The 25,983-nt window shown below is 46.3% G+C and overlaps 2 protein-coding genes across 11 annotated transcripts in view; both read right to left on the bottom strand.

The window, feature by feature from the left end:
• Nucleotides 1-19,211, bottom strand: part of Ppfibp2 (PPFIA binding protein 2) — a 180,353-nt gene extending 161,142 nt beyond the window's left edge. For 2 of the 8 annotated variants that reach the window (XR_003846866.1, XM_029555276.1), the window contains exon 1: nt 18,280-18,559. Coding sequence is in view for 1 of the 8 variants with exons in the window: in XM_029555276.1 (XP_029411136.1) it covers nt 18,280-18,346 (67 nt within the window). In the remaining 7 variants the exon portion in view is untranslated. Of the gene's footprint in view, nt 1-10,030; nt 10,204-17,817; nt 17,927-18,279; nt 18,560-19,196 lie in introns of those variants that run through there. The other 6 variants (XM_008851668.3, XM_029555277.1, XM_029555283.1 and 3 more) reach the window with 5 other exon arrangements.
• Nucleotides 19,212-21,524: 2,313 nt separating this feature from the next.
• Nucleotides 21,525-25,983, bottom strand: part of LOC103748885 (synaptotagmin-9) — a 254,122-nt gene continuing 249,663 nt past the window's right edge. For all 3 annotated transcript variants that reach the window (XM_029555288.1, XM_008851665.2, XM_008851667.3), the window contains one exon: nt 21,525-23,127. In XM_029555288.1, the coding sequence (XP_029411148.1) occupies nt 22,337-23,127 (791 nt within the window). In that variant the 3' untranslated portion in view covers nt 21,525-22,336. The remainder of the gene's footprint in view (nt 23,128-25,983) is intronic.

Raw genomic sequence — 25,983 nt, 5'->3', positions numbered from 1 at the left:
CCTGCTCCGCTGACAGACCTCTGCAGGCTGTGTTTCTCCTCAGGCCTAGAGCGCCTCCTTCAAAGAAGGCACCCTTTGCTTTCCTACTTGTAGTAGTAAACTTACACTTGCACATGCCTACTTAATACAGCAATTCACCTCCAAGGAGGAACAAATGGAAATGATGTCATTATACTACTTCAGCTTGATCAAGAGACTGAGTAAGAGGAAATATTTCAAATACAACTTCAAATTGAATACTTCCCAAAAGCCTCATCTCAAAAACAATCCCTAAAATAATAGCAGCAAGAGGGTATTGCTGAAGGCAGGCGATGGGTAAGCAGATTCATTAGACTGTTCCTTCTATTTTTATGGATGCTAGAATTTTACTTGAAACAATAAACTGTTAAAAAGAAAAGCCCCAGTTGGGCGTGGTGCTCCACGCCTTTAATCCCAGCACTTGGGAGGCAGAGGCAGGTAGATCTCTGTGAGTGTGAGGCCAGCCTGGTGTACATAGCACATTCCAGGCCAGCTGGGGCTATAGGGAAACCCTGTCTCAAAAAGACCAAAAAAACAAAAAAGAGAGAAAGAGAAGAGAAGAGAAGAGAAGAGAAGAGAAGAGAAGAGAAGAGAAGAGAAGAGAAGAGAAGAGGAGAAGAGAAGAAAAGCCACCATCTGGGGTTCTGGGGTTGTGGGCTTCATGCAGGGAGATGGAAAGGTAGACAGGCTTCCACTTCGCTGTAGCGGAACTGAGATCTGAATCTAAATTCCTGATGACTCATATGGAGCCATTCAAACTCCCTGAATAAGTTCTAGCATCTGACCCAACTTTCCTCTCTCAGCCAGGTTATCAAAGCTGCCCCCTCTGGACTTCCGACTTCCATCCAACCCCCCTTCAATCCACCCTTCTCAGAAGAGCACGATATGTTCCATGGAAGTACTCCCCAGCCTTCCGCAGCTGGCTCCCTCGACTTGCAGGAAAAAGCTGTATTTTGCACAACTGCCAGCATCTTCTGACATGATCCACCTCCCAGGTACACTACCACAGGCTGAGATCCGACAAACCAGGCTACTTTCTAACCCTTGAAGGTAGAAAGGCTTTCTTGGAGCTGAGGATGTAGCTTGGTTGGTAGAACACTTGCCTAGCATGCCTGAGACCCTGGGTTTGATCCTTAGCACCATATAAACCAGGCAAGGTAGTGTATGCCTGTAATCCCAGTACTCAGGAGGCAGAGGCAGGAGAATCAGAAATTCAAGGTCAGGATCCTATCTCTAAAAACAAAATTGGTTTTCATCGTACACAGAAAGCCTTTCCTAGGGGTCTTCTACTTGGAATGCTTTTCTCCATGTTATGTCAAAATCCCACCCATTCTAAGGCCTTATTCAAATGCACCAGGGGGCTTTTCCTAACACTTTCACCTCCAATCCCAGTCCCCAGGGATGCTGGAGGCCTCCAGACTTTGTTCCCACCCTACAGGGGACCCAGATTAATCAGGAGAGCTGTTTGCACTTCTTGAAAGACGATCCTAATTTATATTATTATTTTTTGATGTGTCTGTCCCCATTTCTAAACTGAATGATTAAGGAATGAGGATTATAATCTAGCCCTCTTTCTCTCCTGGGAGCCCAGTGAAGAGCAGGACACAGGTGGACACTCAGCAAATGTCTGTGTATCCTGGAAATGGAACCAGAGCATGTGGCCTTGTCAGCATCCTGACATAAGGGTCAGGGGCTGTCCATGTCAGCTTCTCCCATCTACCTTTCTCTCCTGCAGCCTGACATTCAAAGGTGAAAGCTATTCTGCCATTAGGGGAACTTGGTCATGCTTTGGGCCTGGCATAAACAAAAGACAAATGAAAGATGGAGCTATATTCCCTAAGGACCGACAGCAACAGAGGATGTAGCCTACCCTGACAGATGATAAAACCAGGCTTTTCTCTTCATTCCATTAATTTAGAATGCTAAGCAACAAGAAAAAAAAACAGGTCTGAACTGGCATGTTTTCTTTATTATCTAAGGTATTCAGGGCATTGTGTATTAACTCCAGGCTATAAGCAGCTACCGCCTACAAGCCATTCTAGCTGCCCACCGGGGTTCAGGCCCCAGAATTTGGCAGGCACAAGGTAAATACTAATTGAATTAATCAAAATGTATTTGTTATTTGAGCCTTCATTTTAACATGTGTTGAACAGTTTAATTTTGACTCAATGAAATGGCTTTTTTGCACTAAAAGAAAAGGCTTGTGCTTAGAGCTCTAAATACTAGGGAGACAGAGACAAAAGGGTCACCTGAGCCCAGGAATTTGTGGCCAGACTGGACATATAACAAGACCCCTCTACTTTTTTTTGGGGGGGGGTGCCACTGAACCCAGCTAAGACACCCCCTCCTCCCGCCTTTTCTTTTTTTCTTTTTTTTGGTCTTTCTGAGACAGGGTCTCCCCATAGCCCCAGCTGGCCTGGAACTCACTATATAGACCAGGCTGGACTTGAATTCACAGAGATCAGCCTGCCTCTGCCTCCTGAGTGCTGTTAAATGCATGAGCCACCATGCCCAGCTCAAGACCCCATTTTTTAAAAGCAATATAGATTGTCTAACTGGAGGTGGTGGTACACACCTTTAATTCCAGCGTGGTCTACATTGTGAGTTCCAGGCCAACTGGGGTTACAGGATAAATGGCACATCTATATCACCCCTCCAAGGTTCAGTGAACATCCTGGAGTGGAGTTGGAAAGAATGTAAGAGCCAGGGAAAGAGTGGGGTGTTTTGGAACACAGGCTTCCAGGCATAACATGACCTTTGAACTCTTGAACTCACAGCAGCTTTGATTACCTGCACAAGATCAGGCCTGTCAACATCCTATCATGGAGGGGAAAGGGATCATGAGGCCCCACCTCTCCCTAGGGATTTACCAACAGTTAATGGCTGTTAAGGTAAAAGGGCTCACAAGCTTCCCCCAACATTCTCCCCAAAGACCTGTAGGCTGCTAATGGTTGAAGGAGGAGAGACATTTTCTTCAGTGGCGTAGTCACTAGTAAGTTGCCATGTTTCTGCAAGCCCTCACCCATGCTCTAGTAAGCAACCCTAATGAAATTAATTAGGTCACCAAAAAAGAAAAAGACATGACAGAAGGGGGACCAGTGGAGAAGAGAAAGGAGATCAAAAGGAATGGAATGGCAGACAAAACAGGGGATTGATACGATCAAAATGAATTATATACATATATAAAAATGTCATAATAAAACTCATTGTTGTGTCTAATTAATACATGCTAATAAAAAGCATTACAGCTGGAGGGATGGCTCAGCAATTAAGAGCACTGACTGCTCTCACAGAGGACCCGTGTTGTATTCCCAGCACCCACACTTGGATTCCCAGCAGTCACATGGCAGCTATGAACCATCCTTTACTCAAGTTCCAGGAGAATCCGAAGCCCTCTTCTGACCTCTGTGGCATCGCACGACACGGGTGCACTCACACACATTCAGGCAATACACTCATACACATAAAATAAAAATAATAAAATATTTTGCTGGGCATGGTGGCGCACGCCTTTAATCCCAGCACTTGGAAGGCAGAGGCAGGCGGATCTCTGTGAATTCAAGGCCAGCCTGGTCTACATAGTGAGTTCCAGGACAGCTGGGGCTACAGGGAGACCCTGTCTCAAAAACAAAAACAAACAAACAAAAAAAAAAAGCATTAGAAAATAAACATCAGAATGAGACCCAAGAACATCCTTATAGATTACCACTTCCATCAGAAGAGGGCTTCCCCATCACAGGCCAGGGCTTCACTGAAGGGCAGAGAGCCAAAAGGCTGTGCAGAACTCACAGCTGCAGAGCACCCCGACTGCCAGGGAAAGGCTGGGCCTGAGCTTTCCCTGGTGAGCCTTTGTCCAGGGCTGTCAAGCTTCAGCTGCTGACAAGGCAAGTCCATTTCCCTCTTGGTGTTTCAGGACCAACAATAAGTGCCTGTCTATCCTTGACCATAACACCAAGGCTTGTTTGCGGAGGACTCTGGAAACATCCTTGTAGGAGCTGAACTGTGTCCCTCCCGAATTTGTGTGTTAAAGTCCTAACCTCCATGTGACCATATTTGGAATGTGACTATATTTGGAAATAAGATCTTTAAGGAGACAATTACATACATTCAGGTTGGACATAAACAGATGTAAATGGTGTTCTCAGAAGAGATTAGAACACTAGGAGCAGGTGGAAGACCTCAACCACGTGAAGGTACAGCTATCTACAAAGCAAGGAGAGAGGCCCCACAAGAAACCAACCCCACCACAACTTGAGCTTGGATTTTTAGCCTCCATAATTGTGAAAAAGTTAACTATCACTTGAGCCCCACAGACTGTGCAGAATATATGGCTGCCCAGGCAAACTCATCCAGACTCATCTGGTCTCGGACATACAGTCAGGGAAGCCCGCATCCCCTCTGGAGCTGATGATTCTATTGCGATCCAATAGTGTCCAAGGGAGGCTTCTGAGTCACTCAGACATCAAATACCCAAGTGCAGGCAGTTCTTAACATTCCTTTATCTATATTCTTTGTACATCAGCAATCAGATAAATCATGTCTAAGCACTAAGACTGTAGTAGGGTCTAAGACCATGAGGCCAGACCTCAGGTTGCTACAAGGAGGAAACCATAAGACCTGGCATAAGGAGCAGCTGCCAAGCTGCAGTCAAGAAACCAAGAGCCTGGGCCCAGTCCTCTTTTCTTCTACCCAAATCAACAGTTCCTGCATATGATGTGGGCAGTGAAGGGTGGAGCAGAGCCTGTCCCTTGACCTCAGCTGGCCAGTCACAAGACATCTGTCACTCAGATCACTTCCCTGCACCAGAGCTCTGAAGTCAGAGGGCAGTTTAGGGGCTTTTCCAAGAATAGGGACCCAGGAATCACCCACTTGCACACGTGCTGCTACAGACCAAGGCCAAGCCTGCAGGGGCACAACTCTCCATGAGGTGTCCCCTCCCTTAGGGGCCCACACACTCAGTCCTCCCAGGTGAATGGAAATGTCTTACCATCTCCTGGGGCCCTCTCTCTACTCTCCTTCACCTCTTCTCTCATATAGCCAGGCTTTTATTCTCCCACAGAAGATATACCCACCGTTCCTCAGACTCAAAGAAGTGAAAGGTATAGAGGCCTCTGTGACTCAACCAGGCCACAACACGGACAGGAGTACAAATGCCAGGTTTCCGTATCCCACTCTACCCCAACCCAGAGCCTTTCTTACCTAGTAAGTAGGGGCTTCTCCCTGGGAGAGTGAGAGGAACAGGATGCAGCAGAAAGAGTCCAAGTTCTGCCTCTGTTAGCGTTCAAGTCGCTGTGACAAAGTCACCAAAAACTGAGTAGACTAGCTTATAAACAACACAAATTTATTTCTAACAGTCTGGAAGTCTGCAAGTCCAAGATCAAGGAAGATTCAGTGTCTGGTAAAGGCCTGTTTCCTGGTTCTAGCTATGTACTTACCTGGTGCAAAAGTCTGCTTTCCTGGGCCTCTTTTATAAAGAGGCTAATCCCATTCACGAGAGCACAGCTCTCACAATCTAATCACTTCTCAAAGCTCCACTTCATAATGCCATTACCTTGGGAGTTAGGATTTCAAGAAATGAACTGGTGGAGGGAACATAAATATTCAGATCATAGAAAAGTTCAGTGGACATGTATTTAAATTCTAGCTCTCCCTAACTTTCCTTTGCTTTGTTTTACCTTAGATAATATACATTAACATCTCGGGTTATTATATAATGGTGGATATTATTATATCTGCTTCACACAGGGCTAGTCAGTGTATCAATAAAAAGAACAGAACAAACTACCCAGGCTCAGTGCGGCCCCTATAAATCTGCAACACCCCATCTCTCCCCATTCAGGGAGCATGTCCTTGCCAGTCTATTCTAGAATATGGATTTGGCCAAGACTCTTTGTGACTTAAATGCTAGGATTAGGGAAAGAACATGCTGACTCCTTTTGAGAAGTGGCCAAATCTCTCAGGGTCAGCCCCATCAGAAGCAGACCCTGAGGGTACAAGAACTCAAACACAGTACACATGTTCTGGATTTTCTGGTCTCTCTAGAAGCAATGGAAGAGGACAGCAGGCTATATGCCTTCCAAGGTTGAAGAGCTACAGATCACTGGTCCATTCTTATTGTCCCTGGACTCCTGGCTCAGCCATTCCTCACAGAAACTTAGCTACTGGTCCTGCTTATGGACCATGATGATCAGGGACCACTTGGCAACAGACACCTGACCAAGAAGTCAAAACTGGGAAAATGGATCTGAGAGGTGCACACCATGAGGCTAAGGCTGAAGCTGGGCTCTGTAGAGTTAGAGGAGAGGGAAAGAGCCAGGTCCTGGTCACAGCCATGGCTTGCTTTAGTCCTGGACCAGCAAGCCCTCTGGTCCTGTGCACTTGTGTCAAAAGTACCCACATTTAACTCCAGAGATGATGGCCTTGAGAAAAGACAGTCAAGTGCAGCAAGAATCCTAAAAAGCCCTACAAGAGGCCCACTGCTCAGAATGTAGTGGATGCCATATTCTGAGCAGGACTTGGATACCAGGGAAGCAATCAGAGCAGGAGTTAGGAAGAGACACAGTACATAAGAGTGATGGAAGGACACACCTTTCTCACATACCTTAGAGGACTCTCCTCATACCTCACTTCATCTAAAATATTCTTCAAATGTAAATACTCATGACATTTGAGCACTGGATTGTAAGAGTAGGGCATCCCTCAACGATCTTGAAAGTTCTCCTTTTTAGTGGATAGTATATGCCTCCCCTCCCCAAGAAGTGTCATGTTAACACAGGTTCAGTCACTGTGCTTTCTCCATGGTTATTACTGCCTCCCCCTGCTGATCTCGAACTTTCTGAGCTCAGGGAAAGCTTTCCTTTAGGAGACCTAAAGAATCCAGGCCCACACAGAGGACAGAGGAAGGAATGGCCTCCAGGACTGGAGTTGGGTTCTGAGCTCCAAGAGGCACGCCAAGCTGGACAGAGGACTGGAACTGGGGCAGACCTGCTCAGTGATAAGGCCTGGCTGGCTCTTGAACATACAGAATCAGAAAGATCCTGGACTTGAACAGGCAGGTCCCACCAACACCCACTTGCTCAGAGCCTAAACAAGTGGTCCACGGAAACAATGATGTCCTTTCAGGAAAGGCTCCTACTGCCCACGCCACACCCCTGCACGGGCAAGCTCTTAGCAAGTGCTTACTCCAGTGTATCTTCTCCACCCCCACAGCTTCGCCTGAGTTACTGACTCACGCCTCACCCTTCCAACCCACTCCAGAGGGCACCATTCTTGCTAAACATCCTGGGGTCCCAAACAGGCATGACGGTGTAGCTAAAACCGAGAAACTTGTGTTTACACTGGAAATGATCAAGGTTGTCCTGTGCCATTCCAACATATTTTCTTGAAGAATTCAGCTAAGAATTCAGATGTTACTTATAGTAGCAAGAGGTCATCATTTCCCTGATACCTTTAAAAACCAGCAATATCCTACTGTTTTAAAGCTGTCTCCTGAACATGTATATTTGTACATACACATTAACTGGAACTGGAATATGCTTCCAATCTGGTTGCATCTACCAAATGCCTCTGGAAGGTTAATGTGGTCAGACACATGCTTATTGACCATCTTCCTGCCACATCATCATTAAGGAAAAAAGTATTCACTATACGAACTCTACTTAAACCCAACTGTAAATGTGGTAACAAGATAGGGTGCAAAGAACACGGGTTTGGGGGTCAGGTAAACTGAGCATAAATTTAGTATTAGTACCATCCAGGGAACCTTGGGAAGGTCATGTCCTATCAGGGCCAGTTTCCTGCAGAATTCAAGCCTAAAAGGCTGTCAGAGATTTAGTTAAGTGCAGTGCTCAGTGCCTTAGGCATTGTGGAAACTTAGTAAATGATAATGGCTCATCTCTGGTGCCTTACTTAACCTCACTAACTCGTCAGTTCTGGCCAACCTAAACACTGGCTGTTTATAAGGAGGGCATATTCCTTAAAATTTACTCAGGCAGAAGACAAGGGCTACTCAGCCCACGTTCCGTCCCAGCAGACACTGGTTTGAAAATTAGTCAGTGAAATAATGAGCCTCCTGACTGATACCAGAGGACTTAGAAATTATACTGTACCTCTGTTCCTAAAAATGGAAGCTTCTACAGACCTGGTAGACTAGCGTTCCTATTCTGAGCCAGGCTCCCTGCTGCCATCCAGACCAGTATATCATGCCCCTAGGCATCCACGTTGCTTAACCACAGCACTCTCCATCAAGCCACCCACAGCACCCCACCCAAAACCTCAGCCTACTAGAATAAGGCCCTGGTGCCCACAGCTCTTCCTTGCTTGCTCTTGGGGCTGAAACCTCACTCTTGCCCTGGGCTTCAGTCAGTCTGACTTCTCAGCTTTGTAACTAGTGCCCTTCTGAGTCTCTCCCTTTTATACCCACCATTACCTATTGGTGCCGAGATCCAGGGCTTCAGCTCACATTGTCTCTGTTCCCTTCTACAACTGCTATACCTCTCAGATGCTGGGAGACTAATGCCTCAGACCACATGTCATGGTTCTCCATGTCCCAGGATGCTGCCTTCTCACAATCTTCACAGGTAGGCTATGCATCTGAAAGTGTTCATGGCCTAGTGAGGCAGTAAGGCCAAAGGGGGTTTCAGCAGAGAATACATGTGGCACTTACTTGAAAGAAGGATGCTCAGGGGGTGACTTGGGACACAGAAGTCTTAAGGCTGCCCTTCCCTAGCCTCCCACCCTCACTCAACCCTACGTTTCTTACAAGTCAGCTCTACTCAGGAACAGTTATTCCACACCACCCAGGGGATAAGTCCAGGTTTTCAGTTTGGAATTCAAGTCCATCCCCCCACCTTCCATCCCTCCCCCACAGTCTCAGGTTCTTTGTTTATTGAGACAGGGTCTCCCTCTGTAGCCTAGTCGGGCTTAGAATTCATTATGGAGCCTACCTGGTGCTGAACTCACAGCGATCCTCCTGCCTAGCCTCCTGAGTAGGGTTCCAAGCATGAGCCACCATACACAGCTACTGACTGTGTTCAACTTTTAGCAATAGAAAGCTGTTTCCTCCGTAATTCTTGATCCCAATTTTTCCACTTAGACCTTCTAATCTCTTAACTTGTGACACTTGATTGACCACGATTCCCTATATTCTATCTTCCCTCATACCAAGCCCTCCACCTGCCCCAGTAGGTACAACTCTGATTCTAATTCCTCGGGACCAGTTGGCTAATCCACAGACCTACTCTGTCAAAATCCTGAGATCCTTTGTAGTGATGGTTACAGTTGTTTCTGTTTCTGGACCTACAACCTTCCAGCACACCCTGCCTCCCAGTTACTTCATCAATTCCTTTCAAATCATATCACTGACAATATCCTTCCAGGCAGTTCTCAGATAGCTGCTGGGCCTAGTGGTAAGCTTGACTTACCTGGAATTTCGTTGTTTTGAGATAAGGTCAAATGTAGCAGGTGGGCCTGGAGCTAGCTAAGGATGAACTCAAAGTCCTCATCCTCCAGTTTCCACCTCAGGAGTGGCTAGGATTGCAGGCCTATGCATAGCCATCATTCCATTGTAGTTGGGGCTGGGGACTGAACCAAGGCCTTCTGGTACACCTGGCTGACCCTCTTACCCACTGAGCTATCTCACCAGTACTTATCTGAAATTTCTTATATCATTTCAAACTATAATCCACCTCATTTGGGGGTGGGGAGACTAAGTGGTTAAGAGCACTGGTTGCTTTTCCAGGACCCAGGGTTGGTTCCCAGCACCCACATGGCAGCTAGCAACTGTCCTTAACTCCAGTTCCAGAAGATTTGATGTCCTCTTCTGGCCTCTTCGGGCAATGAAGAACACAGGTACACTTATTTACACACAGGCACACTTATTTACACACAGGCAAAACACTCATACACATAAAATTTTAAAAATTAAAAACCTATAATCTGCCTCCTCTTTCATTCCCTTCACCATCACTACTCAGAGCCCTTGAAACACAGGCATGGTAGCTGCCTCACCTACCTGTGCCTCATACCTGTGTCTCCAGGACTCTTCTCGGGTCTTTCCAATGCTTGCAGAGCCAGAACACTAGTTTTGCAATATCTGGGGGTCCCTCTTTCACTTGCCTCCATTGGCCAATGCAGGAAAAGAGCCCCTCTACTTCTCTTGTGGCCAGGCTAAGCTAACTTCCAGGCCTTTTCCACTTGGACGGCAAAGACATACACAAATCAATTTGGGTAGCCTAAGAGCAGGACTTTGCACTGACCCTGCCACGTCTCACTGAGCTGAGCTCTGTGCGTGTGCTTTCCATGTCCAGTACGCTGATGACCAACCCCCTGAAACCAGGCTGCTACAGACCCTGCTGTGCACTTTTTGCCTCCTGGACTTTCTGTTCACCTGCACCATTGCTGCCCTTATGATACCACACCTAGAAGCCTGAGAATACTGTTTCCCCTCTGAAACTCCAGATAACAAGAAACATTTCAATATTATTTCTCCATGATGTGAACCACTCCTTTTGACAAGATGTTTCTCTCAGGCTTCTTGAGAAAAGAAAAATAATGATGATGATACCATTTATTGACTGCTTACGTTATGCCACACACTCTAGCCAACACTGATTGCATCATCTAATTGTCACAACAACCAAATGGAGTGAGGCTCTATTGTTGTGAAGTCATTAAACAAATGAGAAACTTGAAAGCTCAGAGAGGTAAGGAGACTTGCTCAAAGTCACAACGGCCAAGGATCCTCCAGGATCAGGGAATCTAAGCCCTCACTGTGGAGAAAACCAGGTGCCTGCCATGAAGAGATGGAGGGCGAGGGGGTTTCCTCCTTTCCAGAAGCAAGACAGTAATCTCTGCCCGGGGCATTCTGCAGCACCAGTGAGCTGGCACAGCGAAAACCTAGACAGACACACAGGATGTTGTTGCTGTTACCAGGTAAGCAGTGTTGCATTGAAGAACCAGATGTCTTGGCTGATTGCAGAAGAACTTATGTAATCAAACGTTTTTCTTGACATCCAGTCAAGGTCAGGTGTCAGAGCCAAGAACTAGTCATCTGCTCTGCTAAAATGCTGGATGAGAAGAATCTGCCATTTCCTCCCCGAAATCGCAATTTAACCTCTCTCTGCATGCCAATTGACCCCCTACCCCCATCTCTGTCTGCTCCTACTGCTCATAGAATCTGGGGTTTGGGATGAGTTTGATGCCACACATTCCAGTATGCCTGGGTCAGTCCCATCACACTGAACATACTGGTACACTTGTAATCCCAGTTTGAGAGGCAGAGACAGGAGAATCCCTAGGAATGACTGGCTATCTAGTCAAGCATAATCAGTGAGCTCCAGGTCCTAGGGAGAGACCCTATCTCAAAAAAAAAGTCAGGGGGCGGGGGACTGCAGAGATGGCTCAGTGGTTAAAAGCACTAGCCGCTCTTGCAGAGGACCCACATGGCTGCTAACAAACATTTCTAACTCCAATTCCAGGGAAATCCAACACTCTCTTCTGACCTCTGCAGGCATGGCGTGACACGGTGCACTTACACATATGCAGGGAATACACTCATATACATAAAAAATAATTTTTTTTTTAAATAGTGGGTAGTTCCTAAGGAAAGAAACCCAAGATTGACCTCTGGCCCCCACATGCATGCACATGAACACACACATAAACATATGCACACACACAAGTGCACAAACACATATAGTAGCCACACGGCAATAAATAAAATTAAATACAGTTCTCTGGAATCTTCAAAAAGTCTGCTTCCCAGGGACAGGAACGTAGCTCGATGGTAGTATGCACAAAGCCTTGGTGGACCCCAGTGTGGGGAGGGGCATGTTTTCCATAAAGTGGGACTAACACTACCTCTATTTCATGAGATAAGTCATTTGTCAAATACACCAGAGCTGGAAGCTCCATTCCAGCTTCCCTCTGGAGGAATCTTTCTGTGGGGCCTGACTATACCTCTGTGGCTTCCATGAAACAATCTAGCATTGAGTTAGACACTCGTGTAAAAACCTCTTTGGTTTAAGGAAGACAATGTTGTGTGTTGGAGAATGGCAACAGCGGCCCCCTTGTACACAGGCAAGAAACAGAGGTCTTCTAAGTTTGAGCTGTGACTCTTTCCTGTCCTTTCTTTCCTTGCATACTCTCTCTCTCTCTCTCTCACACACACACACACACACACACATACACACACACGCACGGAGGCTTCAACTAAGGAGTTCCTTTTAGCAGGCCTTCCTGGGTTTGTCTGCTAAGGGCAGCTAGGAGAAATTTGTTAAGAAGACTTCTTAGGACATCTAGTGAAGGAGCAGCCCTCATGCTCAGAGTAGTCCTTGCCCAGCCTGAGATGGCCAGCTGCACTTGACTGACATACTCCATCATACACACAGTCACTGTGAAATTACATCTTTACAACCTGGAGTCAAGGCATGAGTTCTGAAATACTCCCACTAAACACCCTCCAGCAATCAACACAGCTCAGGCTATCCTGAAGCAGGCAAGGAAATCCTAGGATTTAGATAACCTCCTTCCCCTTAAGTTCTTTAACCCCAGGAGAAGACTGAAATACTCAAGGCAGAGTCCCTTGGGAATTCCACAACAACACTACCCCACAGGAGAACCCAGTGTTCCAAAATCACATAGGACTAACTAATCCCTTCCAGGAGATTTGTTAACTGGTTTCCTCCCACCTGCATTTGCGTAAGTCATTCCTAAGCCTTGGGCAACCCAAGTCCGGAGTCTGCGATCTCTGACTGTCCCAGCTACTCTCTCACGGTGAGCAGACTCAAGCACATATTGTAGCCTCATTAGGACAGCAGAACATAGACAGTAACACAACCTTAGAGCAAGATGAGGAAGAAACTGGCAAGAAGTCATGAAAGCTAGACAAGGCCACCCTCAAAGCTGGGATTAAGGCGTGTACCACCAAGGCTGGCCTGCTGTGTTCTTTAAATGATTTATTTTTGTTTGTACAAGTGTTTTGATTGCTGGTTTGTGTGAAGTGCCCAGGAAGGCTAGAAGAGGATGACAGAGCAGGGTGCTGGGAAATTGAACCCAGGTCCTCTGGATGAACAGTAAGTGCTTTAGTGCTTTTAACCCCTGAGCCACCTCTCTAAACCCCCCTCCTCCCTTTTTTTTTTTTTTTGAGCTGAGTTTCATTGTGCTGCTGTGTAGCTGAGATTATAGGTGCCCATCACCACACAGGTCCAAATTTGAATTATTTAGTTCCAACTTTCAGGGTCTTTTACCATCTTTCCCCATCCTCAAACTCCATCATTTCCTCTCCTGGTGTCCCCATGATGGATGGCTATTTCCTCAGAATTGAAACATTTCCTCATGGAGGGAGGAGGGAGACTATACAATTCAAGAAGCTACTGGAACTTACCAAGGAGGTACTTAGGGGTCTCAGAAAGCTCAGAAAGCTACAAGGCCCATCCCCAAGGTTACAAATGCAGTAAGCTGTTGTGATGAAGAGACTATCTGGAGGAGCCGCCTGCCAGTTATCAAGGATGCAGCTTTCCTGAGTCCTTGCCATGCTAAAGTAGTGATGTAGCTGTCCCAAAGTCACCGATGCTCCTGCAAGTGAACCTAAATAAATTCATTGGTTCACTAAGCTAGACTTGGGTGGAATCTTTTCTTTGATGTCATCAGTGTCTTATCTGGGGTGAATAGACATCTGTTCATGTCTCCCCAGAAAAGTCAGGCAACACCCACCACACCCCATAATTCTTTCTTGGTCCTGTCCTTCCTGTCTTTTAGCTTCTGTTCCTGTTCATCCCTTCTCTCTCCCACAAAATAACAGGCTCTTTTTCCTCCTTGCAAAAGCAAAAACTGCACAAGACCTACATGTATCTTGCTGACACCAGCTAAGTGTGGGGCTATGCACACGAGCTAACACAGCTGTATAGCTGCCCGGGGTATGGACAGAGAGCACAGTACAGACCCATTTCTATTGTGATTCATATAGAGTATCCGTAGAAAGAATGAAAATTACTTGGGAGTTAGGGGGTTTTAAGAGTTCACCCAGGTTGCAGAGCAAAGACAACAGGTATCTCCAGGAAGAGGAAACTGTAGGGACTGTCATGGTTTGCACAGGGATATACAATCTGAAGAGCTTAATCAACATTTAAATATCTCATCTATTATGTTTATATTACTCTTTCTTCTCATGTTTTACATTGGGGAAATCCACCAGGGGATTTTAAGCAGAAAAGAATCATGAACAGATTTGTGTTTGAGGGAAAAAAAGTATGGCCATGAAAAAATAATGTCCAAGCATCCATCAGACAAGAGAGGCATGAAAGAACAGAGATGTTGAGCTCCTCAGATTGAGGAATAGTAGGGATGTAGCTGGAAAATTAATCAGCTTAAATGTCACACAGAATACTGTACTTTGGGGCTGGAGAGATGGCTCAGTGGTAAAGAGCACTGGCTGCTCTTGCAAAGGACCCAGATTTGATTCCCAGCACCCACATGGGGGCAGACAACTGTCTGTAACTCCCATTTCAGGGGATCGGACTCCCTTTTCTGACCTTTGCAGGCATTGCACAACTTGGGTGCACTTACATACATACAGGTAATACACTCTTACACATAAAATAAAAATAAAATATTAAAAATATTATATTTTCTCTTATCAGAAAGGCAGTCCTATTCTACCTGTATCTACAGATACATTACAGACATGTACAGATGTGTACTACACAACATGGGAGTTAGTAATAGCATTGTGCACAATGAATGCTTAGCTCTCAGTGTGCATAAATGTGCATAAAGACCAGAAAGGAAGTGAAAGCAAGAATTCAAACCAAGGAAGGCCACAGAAATCATAAATTTTTTGAAGGCAAAGCTCAGAGTCTGCACGACCTTCTGGAGATGTGGGCTGAAAGCTTACCAGGTAGCTCCAGGCCATCTCCTAGAAGACTTTTTATTACATGGACCAGAAAGAACAGAACCTGGGCAGTTGGAGAGATGGCTCAATGGTTAAGAGCACTGACGGCTCTTGCAGAAGACCTGGGTTTGAGTCCCAGCACCCACAGGGCAGCTAACAACTATCTGTATCTAATGACTCCAGTTCCAGGGGCTCTGACACCCTCTTCTGGCTTCCACAGGCATTGCACAACATGGGTGCACTTAATATACATGCAGGCATAATACTCATACACATGAAATAAAAATAAATAAATAAAAATTTTAAAAGAATTAATTGGGTATGGTGGCCCACACCTTTAGTCCCAGCACTTGGGAGGCAGAGGCAGGAGGATCTCTGTGAGTTTGAGGCCAGCCTGGTCTACATAGTGAGTTCCAGGCCAGCTGGGGCTATAGGTAAAAGACCAAAAAAAAAAAAAAAGAGAGAGAGAGAGAATAGATCCACCAGGCTCAACAGATGAAAACAAGGGTACATGGGTGCCATAATGCCATTAAGAACAAAACAAAAGAAGGATGCTAGGGGACACAAAGGGCCAGGAAAGGGCCAGGGAAGTGGAACTCCCCAGAGAAAGGAGGAAGCAAGAAAAATAGCAACTCAGGAAAAAATCAAGGCAAGAATTTTAGTGTATTTTGACGCAGCTGTATGCACAGAGGGGTGTCACATCTTTCATGGGGGCATACAATCCGTGGAGCTTAACCAATGTTTAAACACCTTATCTTGGGGCTGGAGAGATGGCTCCGTGGTTAGGAGCACTGACTGCTCTTGCAAAGGACCCGGGTTCGATTCCCAGCACCCACATGGTGGCTACGAACCATTCTTAACTCCAGTTCCAGGGAATCCGACACCCTCTTCTGACCTTTTGGGGCATTGAACGACATGGGTGCACCTACCCACATGCAGGCAATACACTCAAACACATAAAATAAAAATAACAAAATATAAGAATCTCATCTGCTGTGCAAGCATCCTTCCCTCTCATGCTTTGCAATGAGAGATCCTCCAGAGGTTTTGAAACAGGAAAGAATCATGAACAGAGTTGTAATTTCAAAAACAAAATCTTACAGACAAGCAAAAATCAGCTTGTAAACATTATAGTTTATAAGAGGCACACCGTTCCTCATGCTGAATTCTCTAAGAATCATTCCTTTCTCAGTATGACTCCCACTCCCTGGCCCCTGTTCTAGAGAGTCTACATTTATTTCTAGGATCTCTTTTTCCTACTCAGACTTCATCTCCCTCAGGCTTGAAAAGCAGTCACTCAGGTCATCTAACCTGAATTGACCTTCCAGTGTTCTAATTGGCCTCCCAGACTTTCCCCCCAAGGTCTGCCCAGCACTGCCAAGTCCACTAGCCTGACCCACCTGTTATCAGAATCACCTGGGGAGCTTTGTAAAAGTGTCTCAGGTCTACTTAATTTGAATAGTTTGAAAAACTCCCCAGGCAGTTCTGAGGCACAACCAGTTTGCAGATTACTACTTAAAATTCTTGATATAGACAAGGAAGTGATAGGTTAGAAATGCAGAATGTCATGTTCCTCCCCTGACCCACAGCTTCTGAAGAGCTTCAGGTGAGTCTTGTGAAGTTTGGGAAACCCTGTTCTAAAGTGTCATCTGACTTCTCACTCCACAAATATTTACGGATTTTCTGTCAGGCTGGGAGTTTGGGAAGGTCAAGGGTCGAGGTCTCTGACTTTGAGAAGCTCATCAAACCATAAGTCAGTCTCTGCTTAGTATCCCACACATTCACTCCCATAGCCTTGCACCTAGCCTCTGTGGCCAGCTGAGACCGTGCCTTTTTGCCCACTACTCAGAAAAGGAACCACGGAGGACCACTAGTCACTTCTTGGAGCTACTCTGAGCTTGCCCTACAGGGTTCTCACAGCTCAGGAGACCCCTAACCTCTTCTACCTAGAGACACTTTTGAGATCCCTCACATATATCAATCCTTCTTAAAATTATCCCAAACTAACTCTTTTTGCTCAGAGGAAAAACTGGAATGTCCACAAGTTTGTTCCAACCTTCTCATCATGTATCTCATTCCACTTAGTCTTAAAATCGTAGCACATCTGCCCTAGTTACCAGAGTACAGACCATGGCAGTGAGCCTGTCTCCCAGTAGCAGTAAGCTAATAACCGACACATCACCAAACCTCAAAGTAATACCACTAATTTACATATGTCATATATGGACTAGGAGTGTTGGCTCAGTGATAGAGTACTAGCCCAGGCGTGAGCATGGTCCCAAGTTAGATCTCCAATCCCCATCACTACCACCACTAAAAAAAAAAAATCTCAGAAGACTGTAACAGCAAAAGACTTGCCCATCTCCCTTATTTCCCACTTTGTCATTTAAATATGAATGTATAAAGACTATAAATAGGATGCCTTTCCTAAGGTCAAGAGAGGAATAATTTCTAATCAGATAGCATTTATTGTTTTTGTCGTACCAATAATAATTTAAGATAGAAGACTAATTAGGTCTGTGGTCAACTTCCTTCTTGTAATTGAACATTTAAGTTCCCAAAATGTACTATAATTTTACAAACACAACAATTCATAGTATAATCAATTAAGGAAGGCGATGAATTAAGAAGTATATTTAACTTAAGTATAATTTAATTAAGAAACTGTACCAAAATATGAAGAGGGAAACGAATGCATATCAAATACCCAGAGGCTCTAAAAGAAATAATTGATTTGCACTGCTAGAATACCTATTTGAATCCTACCCGAATCTTGGAAGTACTGGTCTTTTAAACGTATCTTACTTTCATCTGAGGGAAAACTGCGGGTCTGGAGTTGGGATGGCTTGAGGGGAGTAGGACCCACTTTTTAAACAGAACCATTCCCACATCCCAACTGTCTACCTCACCTCTGTGGCTGGCGTCACCGGGCAGAGAACTGCACCTAGCCCAGGCGCCGTATCTGGACACCTGGTCTAAGGAACGGCGATTAGCCGGGTGGGGTGGAGCCGTCAACTTCCTCACCTCCTGGGGCTCTCTAGGTTATGCCACCGCTGCTCCCGAGCTGAACCGAGCTGGGACAAAAATCGCCCGGAAATCTAAGGTAACCGAGCACCCGGCATCCTCAGGGCCACCCTGGCACCTGCGGGAGCGCGGGCGCTGGCGGGTCCCGGGCAGGGTTGGGGTGAAGAACCCACGCAAATCCGCAGGCGTTACCCCCTTCTGCAAGTCCCCGGGCCAGAGAAGTGGGGAAGGGTCTCAGACACGCTCCAGCGTCCAACAGACCACCGAGCCCACTACCCATGTGGTCCTCGGACCCGGGGCGCTCAGTGCCCCCGGAGCGGCGAGCCGGGGCGGGGAAGCCCACTGACCTGGATGCTTCTCGCGCCGAGGCTCAGGTGTGCGGGCCGCTCTTGTGTCCCGCCCACCTTCCAACATGAGAGCCAGGAACCCTGCGACAGGCCACCGGCCCGCCGACCAGCTAACTGCCGACCAACCCGCGGTCGGACCCGCAGCGGCCGGGTCCGGCGCCCACGTGATGGGGGCGGGGACCCCGCGGGAGGCTTGTCCGGGAGTGTGGCTCTCCCACCCGGACCTTCCCTTGGGCCCGCCCCCTGTAACTCCGCCCCTCTGGCGCACCGAGGCGGCCCGCTGGGACCCAGGAGCCCCGGTTCCAGTTCCCCGGGGACCCCGCGGCTCCTCACGCCAGCCTCCAGCCCCTCCCGGAAGGCCACGCCCCTCAACAGGCCACGCCCCTCCCGGGCCAGCCCGCGGCTTGCTCCGCCAACTCCAGCACCCTTCCGGTCGCGGGGAGGCCCCCAGGCAGTGCCTTGCTTGGCGGGGGAGCTCCGGGTTCATCTCTGCTCCCGGGTCCCCTCTCTGCGGGGACTGACCACGAGGAAAGAGGACACTTGGGCGGAGAATTGCCGAGGAGCACGGAAAACCTGGGTTAGAGGCACTCCCCCGCCAGCAACGGCCGCACTCCTCCACCCGGGTTCGACCCCATGGAGAATGAGTTGTCTCTGCTCAGCCCGCCCCCAACTTAGCGGGCTCCCTGTCATCCGAGGTCCCGCCGCACTGGGACGACCTCGAGTGGAGGTCCCCCTAGTGGCTATCGACAAAAAGCAGGTGTCCTCTTGTGAATAGTTGAAAGCAAAAGAGCACTTCCTATGCCCGGCACCAAGGTCAGGTCCAGTAGGCCCAAGAAAACTTTGGTAATATCTACCCACAGGTACTCGATTTTCAAATCCAAAAGGACTGAGCCGGGGAGACCGAGTCCAGCACCTACCTCCAGTGTTCGGCCTGTGGTTGCCCCACGGGTGCTTGCTCTGCCTCAGTCTCCAAGAGTCCACTGCTCAGTTCAGCCACTTAAAATCCCCTGTGCCTCAGATGGCATTGATGATAGCAGGGACTCTGGCATGGGCTCCAGCTCTGGCAGGAATCACTACAGCGTTGGCCTTTAATCCCTGGTGGGTTGACAGACTCCACCAGACACACCTTTTTTTAAAACAGAAATTGTCCTGGCAGTCTGAAATCACCAGTGTGGCCAGAGATTTACTTGTATATGTGAACAAAACATAAGTCACTCTGGTAAACAGAAGGTGTGTGGGCAGCACAGGGACCTGGCCAGCAGCAGACCAAAGGCAAGGCCAAGGCCACAAGAGTTGTATTACAGCAAGACACCCTTCCGTTCTCTTTCACTTCCTTAAAATAGCCAGAGAGAGACGCCTTTGGGGCCCAGAGCCTGCCACAGTTCACACAAGTTCATGGGCCTTTCCAAATCCTATATGTGGTGCCTCTAGTCCAAGCCCACTGCTAGCCTGTTCTCAGAACTATACAATTATCTTGTAAAATGTTATAAGAAATTGGCTCTCAAGCTTATGTGCAGTTTGGGACCACTTTGGGGGAAGGGGCTTAAAAATACTGATGCCTTCATTCCACCCCCTAGAGGGTCTGATTAATAGAGTTGGAGTGTATGGTCCAGGTGTTAGGACTCTTAAAGCTCCCCAGGTGATTCTTACATGCAATACAACAACCACTGGTGGAGGCCATGGAGACATCGTCAATTCCCATTTAAATCCAGCAAGTCACTAGAGCTGAAAAACACACCTGAAAGAGACCCAAGATGTTCCCAGGCCTGCATGCTGTCAGCACTGGAGCAGTGAACGGGGCCCTCCTGAAGAAAGTGTCTTCACCTGGAAGAGACAGTCTAGCTACAGGGATGCAAGGCACCAGGGTGAGCGGTTAAGGACAGGTATACCCTGAAGTACTCTATTCTGAGCATATACCAGACAGAAGTCAGAAGCACATTACAGGCAACCTCTCCTCTTGCCTTCAAAAGAGCCATATATAGGCCTCCTTCCTGTATTATCAATATCCTATTGATAATGACACAGGTAATGTGACTTTACCCACAGGGCAGGTAATGGCCCTGGACTTATAGAATGTTTATCCAATTATATCTGCCTCATTTCACTAAAGATTTGGTCTCAATGCCATTCCATGAGTGACGTGGGTCATTTCATTCTTCCAAAGAACTACTCAAATGGTGTTGGCAGGGCAGAGTCCCTCTTTGCTGTCTATGTTCCCGGCCTGGACTTGGCAAAGACAAGGAAACAGCTGCAAATACACAAAGCCAGCCTTCTCATGTGACCAACCTGGAAAGACAGAGGCCTCAGCACATGACACAGAGTGGCATCACAGCCTCACTTGTGACCTATACTCAGCCAAGTGGGACACACATGTGGGAAACACTTTGAAGGAGCCCCTCTCAAAAGCCATACCACCCTCTGTAACACATGGCATGCCTGCTGTGGCAGAGCCGCTGGCCTGCTTGCCTGCTTGCCACCTGGCTTCCATCCAGATTTCTAGAATATTTACCGAGGGCCTTGTTGTGTTAGGGATTGTTCCCGGTAAATGCAACACATACACAACTCCCTGAAAGCTCATCTCTTTTTGTGCTGAGGGGATGTAGGCAAATAGAGCCTGCTGAGGTTATTTGCTTAATGTCACTTCTATTGTATTTAAAGGAAGAAGAAAGAAACAGATGCTAGCAAGACAAGATGAGGCTAGAGTTGGGGCCTCACCCTCTGGCTGGTTTATTGGAGGAAGATGCTTTTGAAAGACCTCTAAAAAGCTCTTGTGCAGACATGAAAACTAGCTACGGGGCAGACTATTATTTTTAGGCTGAACTGATGAACACATTGATTAAACTGGGGGAAATATATAATCGATACTTCCTTGGATGACTGAAAGTCTGAGATTTGTAATATTTCCTAGCTATTTATTTCTTGTTTTTTATTCTTTTGTATATTTATTTTTATTTTCTGTGTAGGAGTGTTTTGCCTGCATGCAAGTGCACCTGTGTGTGTAATACCCATGGAGGCCAGAAGAGGACATCAAATACCCTGGAACTAGAGTTAGTTGTTAGCTACCATTTGGGTGCTGGGAATTAAACCCAGGTCCTCTATAAAAGCAGCCAGTGCTCTAAACCACTGAGCCATCTCTCCAGCCCCTGCTCTTTCATTTCTTCTTTGCTACTTTGAATAATGTACCTCACAAGTGTAAGAAGAAAAATAATGTGCAAAAGCTTTGTAACTAGAAAATACCATTCAAATAGCATCAATGACTTTATTACCATATTCACTTAGGCTCCAGAAGGGCAAGACTAGGAAAATAAACATTGAACATCAATAAGAAACAGTGCTTTAGTTGGTGGTGTGGCTTAAAGATGAATGTCTCCTATAGGCTCATGGGTTTGAACCCGAGGCCTAACTGAAGGAAGTGAGTCCCTTGGAGGGTGGGCCTTGGGGTTTCTTAGCCCAGCCCCACTTCCTGTCTGCCCTCTGCTTCCTGAGTGCTAATCCAATAGGAGCAGCTGTCTCATCTGGCATCATTCCTCCACTAACAGGACGGACCTCATCTCTTCAGGCCAACACAAACCCTTCCTCCCTTAAATTGCTTCTTGTCAGGAATTTGGTCACAGCAACAAGAAAAGTAACTAATACCGTTGGACAGTGAAAAAATGGATGGATATTTATTAGCATTTGAGAAAGAGAGACGAGCCTGAGTGAGGGCCAAGAAGAAACCAGTGAGTTTCTGGGGTGGCAGGTCTTAATGACTGGGGAAAGAAGAGGGCAGAGTGAGAGAAACTGCCACAAGGCAAAAAGGAAAGGCTGGGAATAAGCTGGACCAGAGTGTAGGAAGCCTTAAGCGCCGTCATATTTGGAGGAGAAATATATATTGATGACAGTTTCATCTAAGCACTTGAAAGATACCTAAGGCAGAGACATCTGGGAAGGGGTTTTCCCACTTCTAGATTCTTCCTTTGTGCATCTAGAGGGATGCTACACTATTCAGGAGCTATGACCTCAGTGTCCTGGAGAGCCACCGCCCAAGCCACACAGCTCTCCCTCCCAGTACCATGTATCACTGCAGAGGCAACCTTTTCTTTGTCTGGAGTTTGTAAATGATCTGGTTGCCTTCATTCCAGGCATAGAGCTGCTTATCCCTAGGGTTATAATGGATCATGGAGTGACTTCTTGGCCGCCTAGGGAAAAACAAGTTAGGCAGGTGTTCCTCTCTGACAGTGCCCAGAGGATCATAGACACAAGTGATTCGATGAGGGCCCTGGCCACCGGCACTGTAGACCACATAGAGAACCCCACACACGAGGAATGAGGCTTCAGCATCATGGCTTCTGCATGGCGTGTCCCATGAGTGCTCTACTCCCAGAGTGCCAGGCTCAATTTTTGTGAGAACCAAATGGCCCTGGATGCCTGGTCCTGAGTGGATGGCCCAGAGTCCATGTTCATCCACAGCCAGGTCAATGTAAGTGGACAGGGAGTGCTGGTAGACGGGTGCTCTGCCTGCCCCTCCTGGGAGTAGCATCCGATCTTCTACAGTCTTCTTCTGCAGATTGTATTTGATTATCTCATTAGAAGTCCCTTGATTGTGAAAAAATAGAAAACCTTTGTAGATCACTTGCCCTGATCCCTGCCAGGAAAGTGGTAGGATTAGCTTCCTGGGGGCAGGCTTGGTGCTGTCTTCTGTGAATACCCGTAAGTTTGCAAATTCCCAAACTGTGTTGTTTCTGGATCCAATTAAGAAATACACTTTTGCAGAGTTACTACCTGCATCTTTCATCCAAGAGCCATCTGGGTCCATGGTCTTCTTCACGATTTTCAGAGACTTTATACCCATCAGCATGTTGTCACAGCCTAGCCAAACAGGAGACAAGAGGAGAAATTATTAGTTATTTTATAAATATAAACATGGAAGTGTCTACTTTTTGGAAGGCTCATCATGCCTGGAGAAATATTGCTTCCCTTCAGCTTGAATACTAGTAGGGAATATTTTCTTTTTTTTTTTTTGGTTTTTTTGAGACGGTCTTCCTGTAGCTCCAGCTGTCCTGGAACTCACTATGCAGACCAGGCTGGCCTTGAACTCACAGAGATCCGCCTGCCTCTGCCTCCCAAGTGCTGGGACTACAGGTGTGCACCACCACGCCTGGCTTAGTAGGGAATATTTTCATTTCTGTTTTGAAATGATGGCTCCTGAAAGAAGAGAGAATCCTAGAGCAAAAATGGAACCCAGGCATACATTCCAGTTTCTTAGGGTGGAGAGCATTTGAATCCCAACAATAACCCAAACTCAATCTTTCATATCTTTGTTCTCACACACTGCATTTTTTCATACTGCATAAAAGTTATTACAGAGAGAACAATCACAAGTTTTGAAAAATCAATGATTCAAAGAATAAATGAGTAAATCAGTCTTTGCTAAGAGGGTTGCTGTCAAGTTCTAAGAGTTGGCACTTTGTTCATGTCAGGATATAAACAGGTATTTGCTGTCAGAGACCCTTTTTCAAGAGCACTTATTACTGATACAGTGAGAAAGGCATAGATGTAAAGTTCATGATTCTTTCTATTCCTTTTACCAAAATTTTACTGGATTTCTACTATTCATTTAACTTATACTCCCTACCTTCTGCAACAGTGTTAAGTAGTGAGAATTTTTAAAAATACACACCCTTATCTTGAGGAAATAGTCTTACAAAGGAGTCTAGCCTTAACACCACTGTACCATCATATGAGTTCCACTTGCCCATTCCTCAATTTAGGAATGCACCTAGCAAACATTGACTATCTGAAGGAGGTGTGATACTGGGCTAGGTGTTGTGAGCTGGGATGCGATGGACAGCTAAATAATATATTATGCAATGATAAATTAGATATGATCCTTTTATATTAGTTAAATGATTGCCTAGAATATGGGGTTTAAAGAATTGACCCTAGAAGCTATTAATAGAATTGAATATTATTGAGGAGTAAAAAGAATATTCTAGATCGTTTTAAAAAGCTTCATTTTTAGGAAAACTATCCAAGATCAGATAAAGTAATGTCAAATAAGCTTAAATTAATATAAGTGTCTTAGTTTGTTTCTTCACTGCTGTGACAAAATACTCTGACCAATACCAACTTGGAGAGGAAAGGCTTTATTCAGCTTGCATCTCCCAGGCCGCAGTTCATCAGGGAGCCCAAGGTAGGAACTCAGGGCAGGAACCTGGAAGCAGGAGCTGGAGCACAGGCCATGGAGGAACACTGCTTACTGACTTTCTCCCCTGGTCCCTGCTTACCTTGCTCTCTTATCCAACACAGGCCCACCTGCCCAGGGATGGCACTACCCACAGTGGGCTGGGCCCTCCCACATCACTCAACAATCAAGAAAATGCCCCACAGACATGGCCACAGGCCAGTCCAATGGAGGCAATTCCCCAATTGAGGCTCCCTCAACCCAGGTGTGTCAAGTTGACACTAAAGCTATGCAGCACAAGTAAACACTTGATATTGCCTCAAGTAGATACATAGAACCAATGTGGGAGCCAGATCTGTCTGTAACTTTGAGGGTAAGGATAAAGAATCCAACTTGATTCTGTAGGGCAGAGAAGGAGCTATTGAAGTTATTGAGCCAGAGTGAAAGGGTGTCACAGCTGTTCCACAGATTAAGCTGGTGGCACATCTATGACAGACTCATGGGAAAGAACCCAAAAGACCAGCTAATACTTTATTTCTATATTCCAAAATAAAGGGTCTGAACTAGGTGGAGGAAAATGAAGTCAGAAAGAGGGGTTTGTATTTTTTTAGCTCCTCATTGCCACTTCAAACCATTATTCTTTTACCTTCATGCAAAAGCTTTTCCTTCTTTCTTACTCCTTCTATTCTATCTAATGATCTGCGCCTCCTGCTGTCAGCTCCTCTTAGCTTGTCATTCACTCTTCTCCAGGACACCACTACACCCCAAGCACATCTACTTCTTTAACACCATAAAAACTTAATTTCAAACAAATTTAGTAACCCCACCATCCCCCAGAACTTCCATATCAGAAATCTACAACTCCAACATTCCACTCCCTGCAACATCTCATTGTTCCATTTCTCCTTCCTCTGGCTTCTGCTTCCTCACATCCTCTAGTCCCTTGGCCTCTATTTCTCAGGCCAATAACATCCCTCTCTTGAACTTACTTCCTTTTTGTATACAGCCTAGAATGCATACATACAACACACACACACACACACACACACACATACAGGCAAAAAAAAATCTCTCTCTTAACACCCTCACCCCCTTGGTCTTTCAATCCTTCAGTCCCTAGTTATTCCACAATATTATCTGACAGAATTTTCTGGTCCTAGATTATTTCAAACATCTGCCTCTGGCCTGGAGATCTGAGTATTGCTGGAGAAAACTTAACAGTGGTACATATTGGCACCACTACATATATGGGGTCTCCAACCCCATCTGAACCCCTAAGTATCATACTGATTCCCAAAGGTGAGGCCTCATCTTCCACAGAGCTATCTTTTGTCTTTGTCTTTCTACTACCTCAGACAGTTCCTTCACTAATAGCAGACTAAATCCCTTGAAAAATGAATATAAACTCCTTCCATTTCCTGTCCCTTGCTACAGAACTTTCTTCAGTTTTTCCCTCCCTCCCATGCATGCTAGAAGAAGCTATGTCATTTCTTCTCTTCAAAAGAGGCAGAATCATTTCCATTCTGATGGCATACTTTCCT

This window comes from Nannospalax galili, unplaced genomic scaffold, assembly GCF_000622305.1.
Source record: "Nannospalax galili isolate Female #2095 unplaced genomic scaffold, S.galili_v1.0 scaffold426, whole genome shotgun sequence".
NCBI classification, from domain to species: domain Eukaryota; kingdom Metazoa; phylum Chordata; class Mammalia; order Rodentia; family Spalacidae; genus Nannospalax; species Nannospalax galili.
This window is presented reverse-complemented; position numbering and strand designations above follow the sequence as displayed.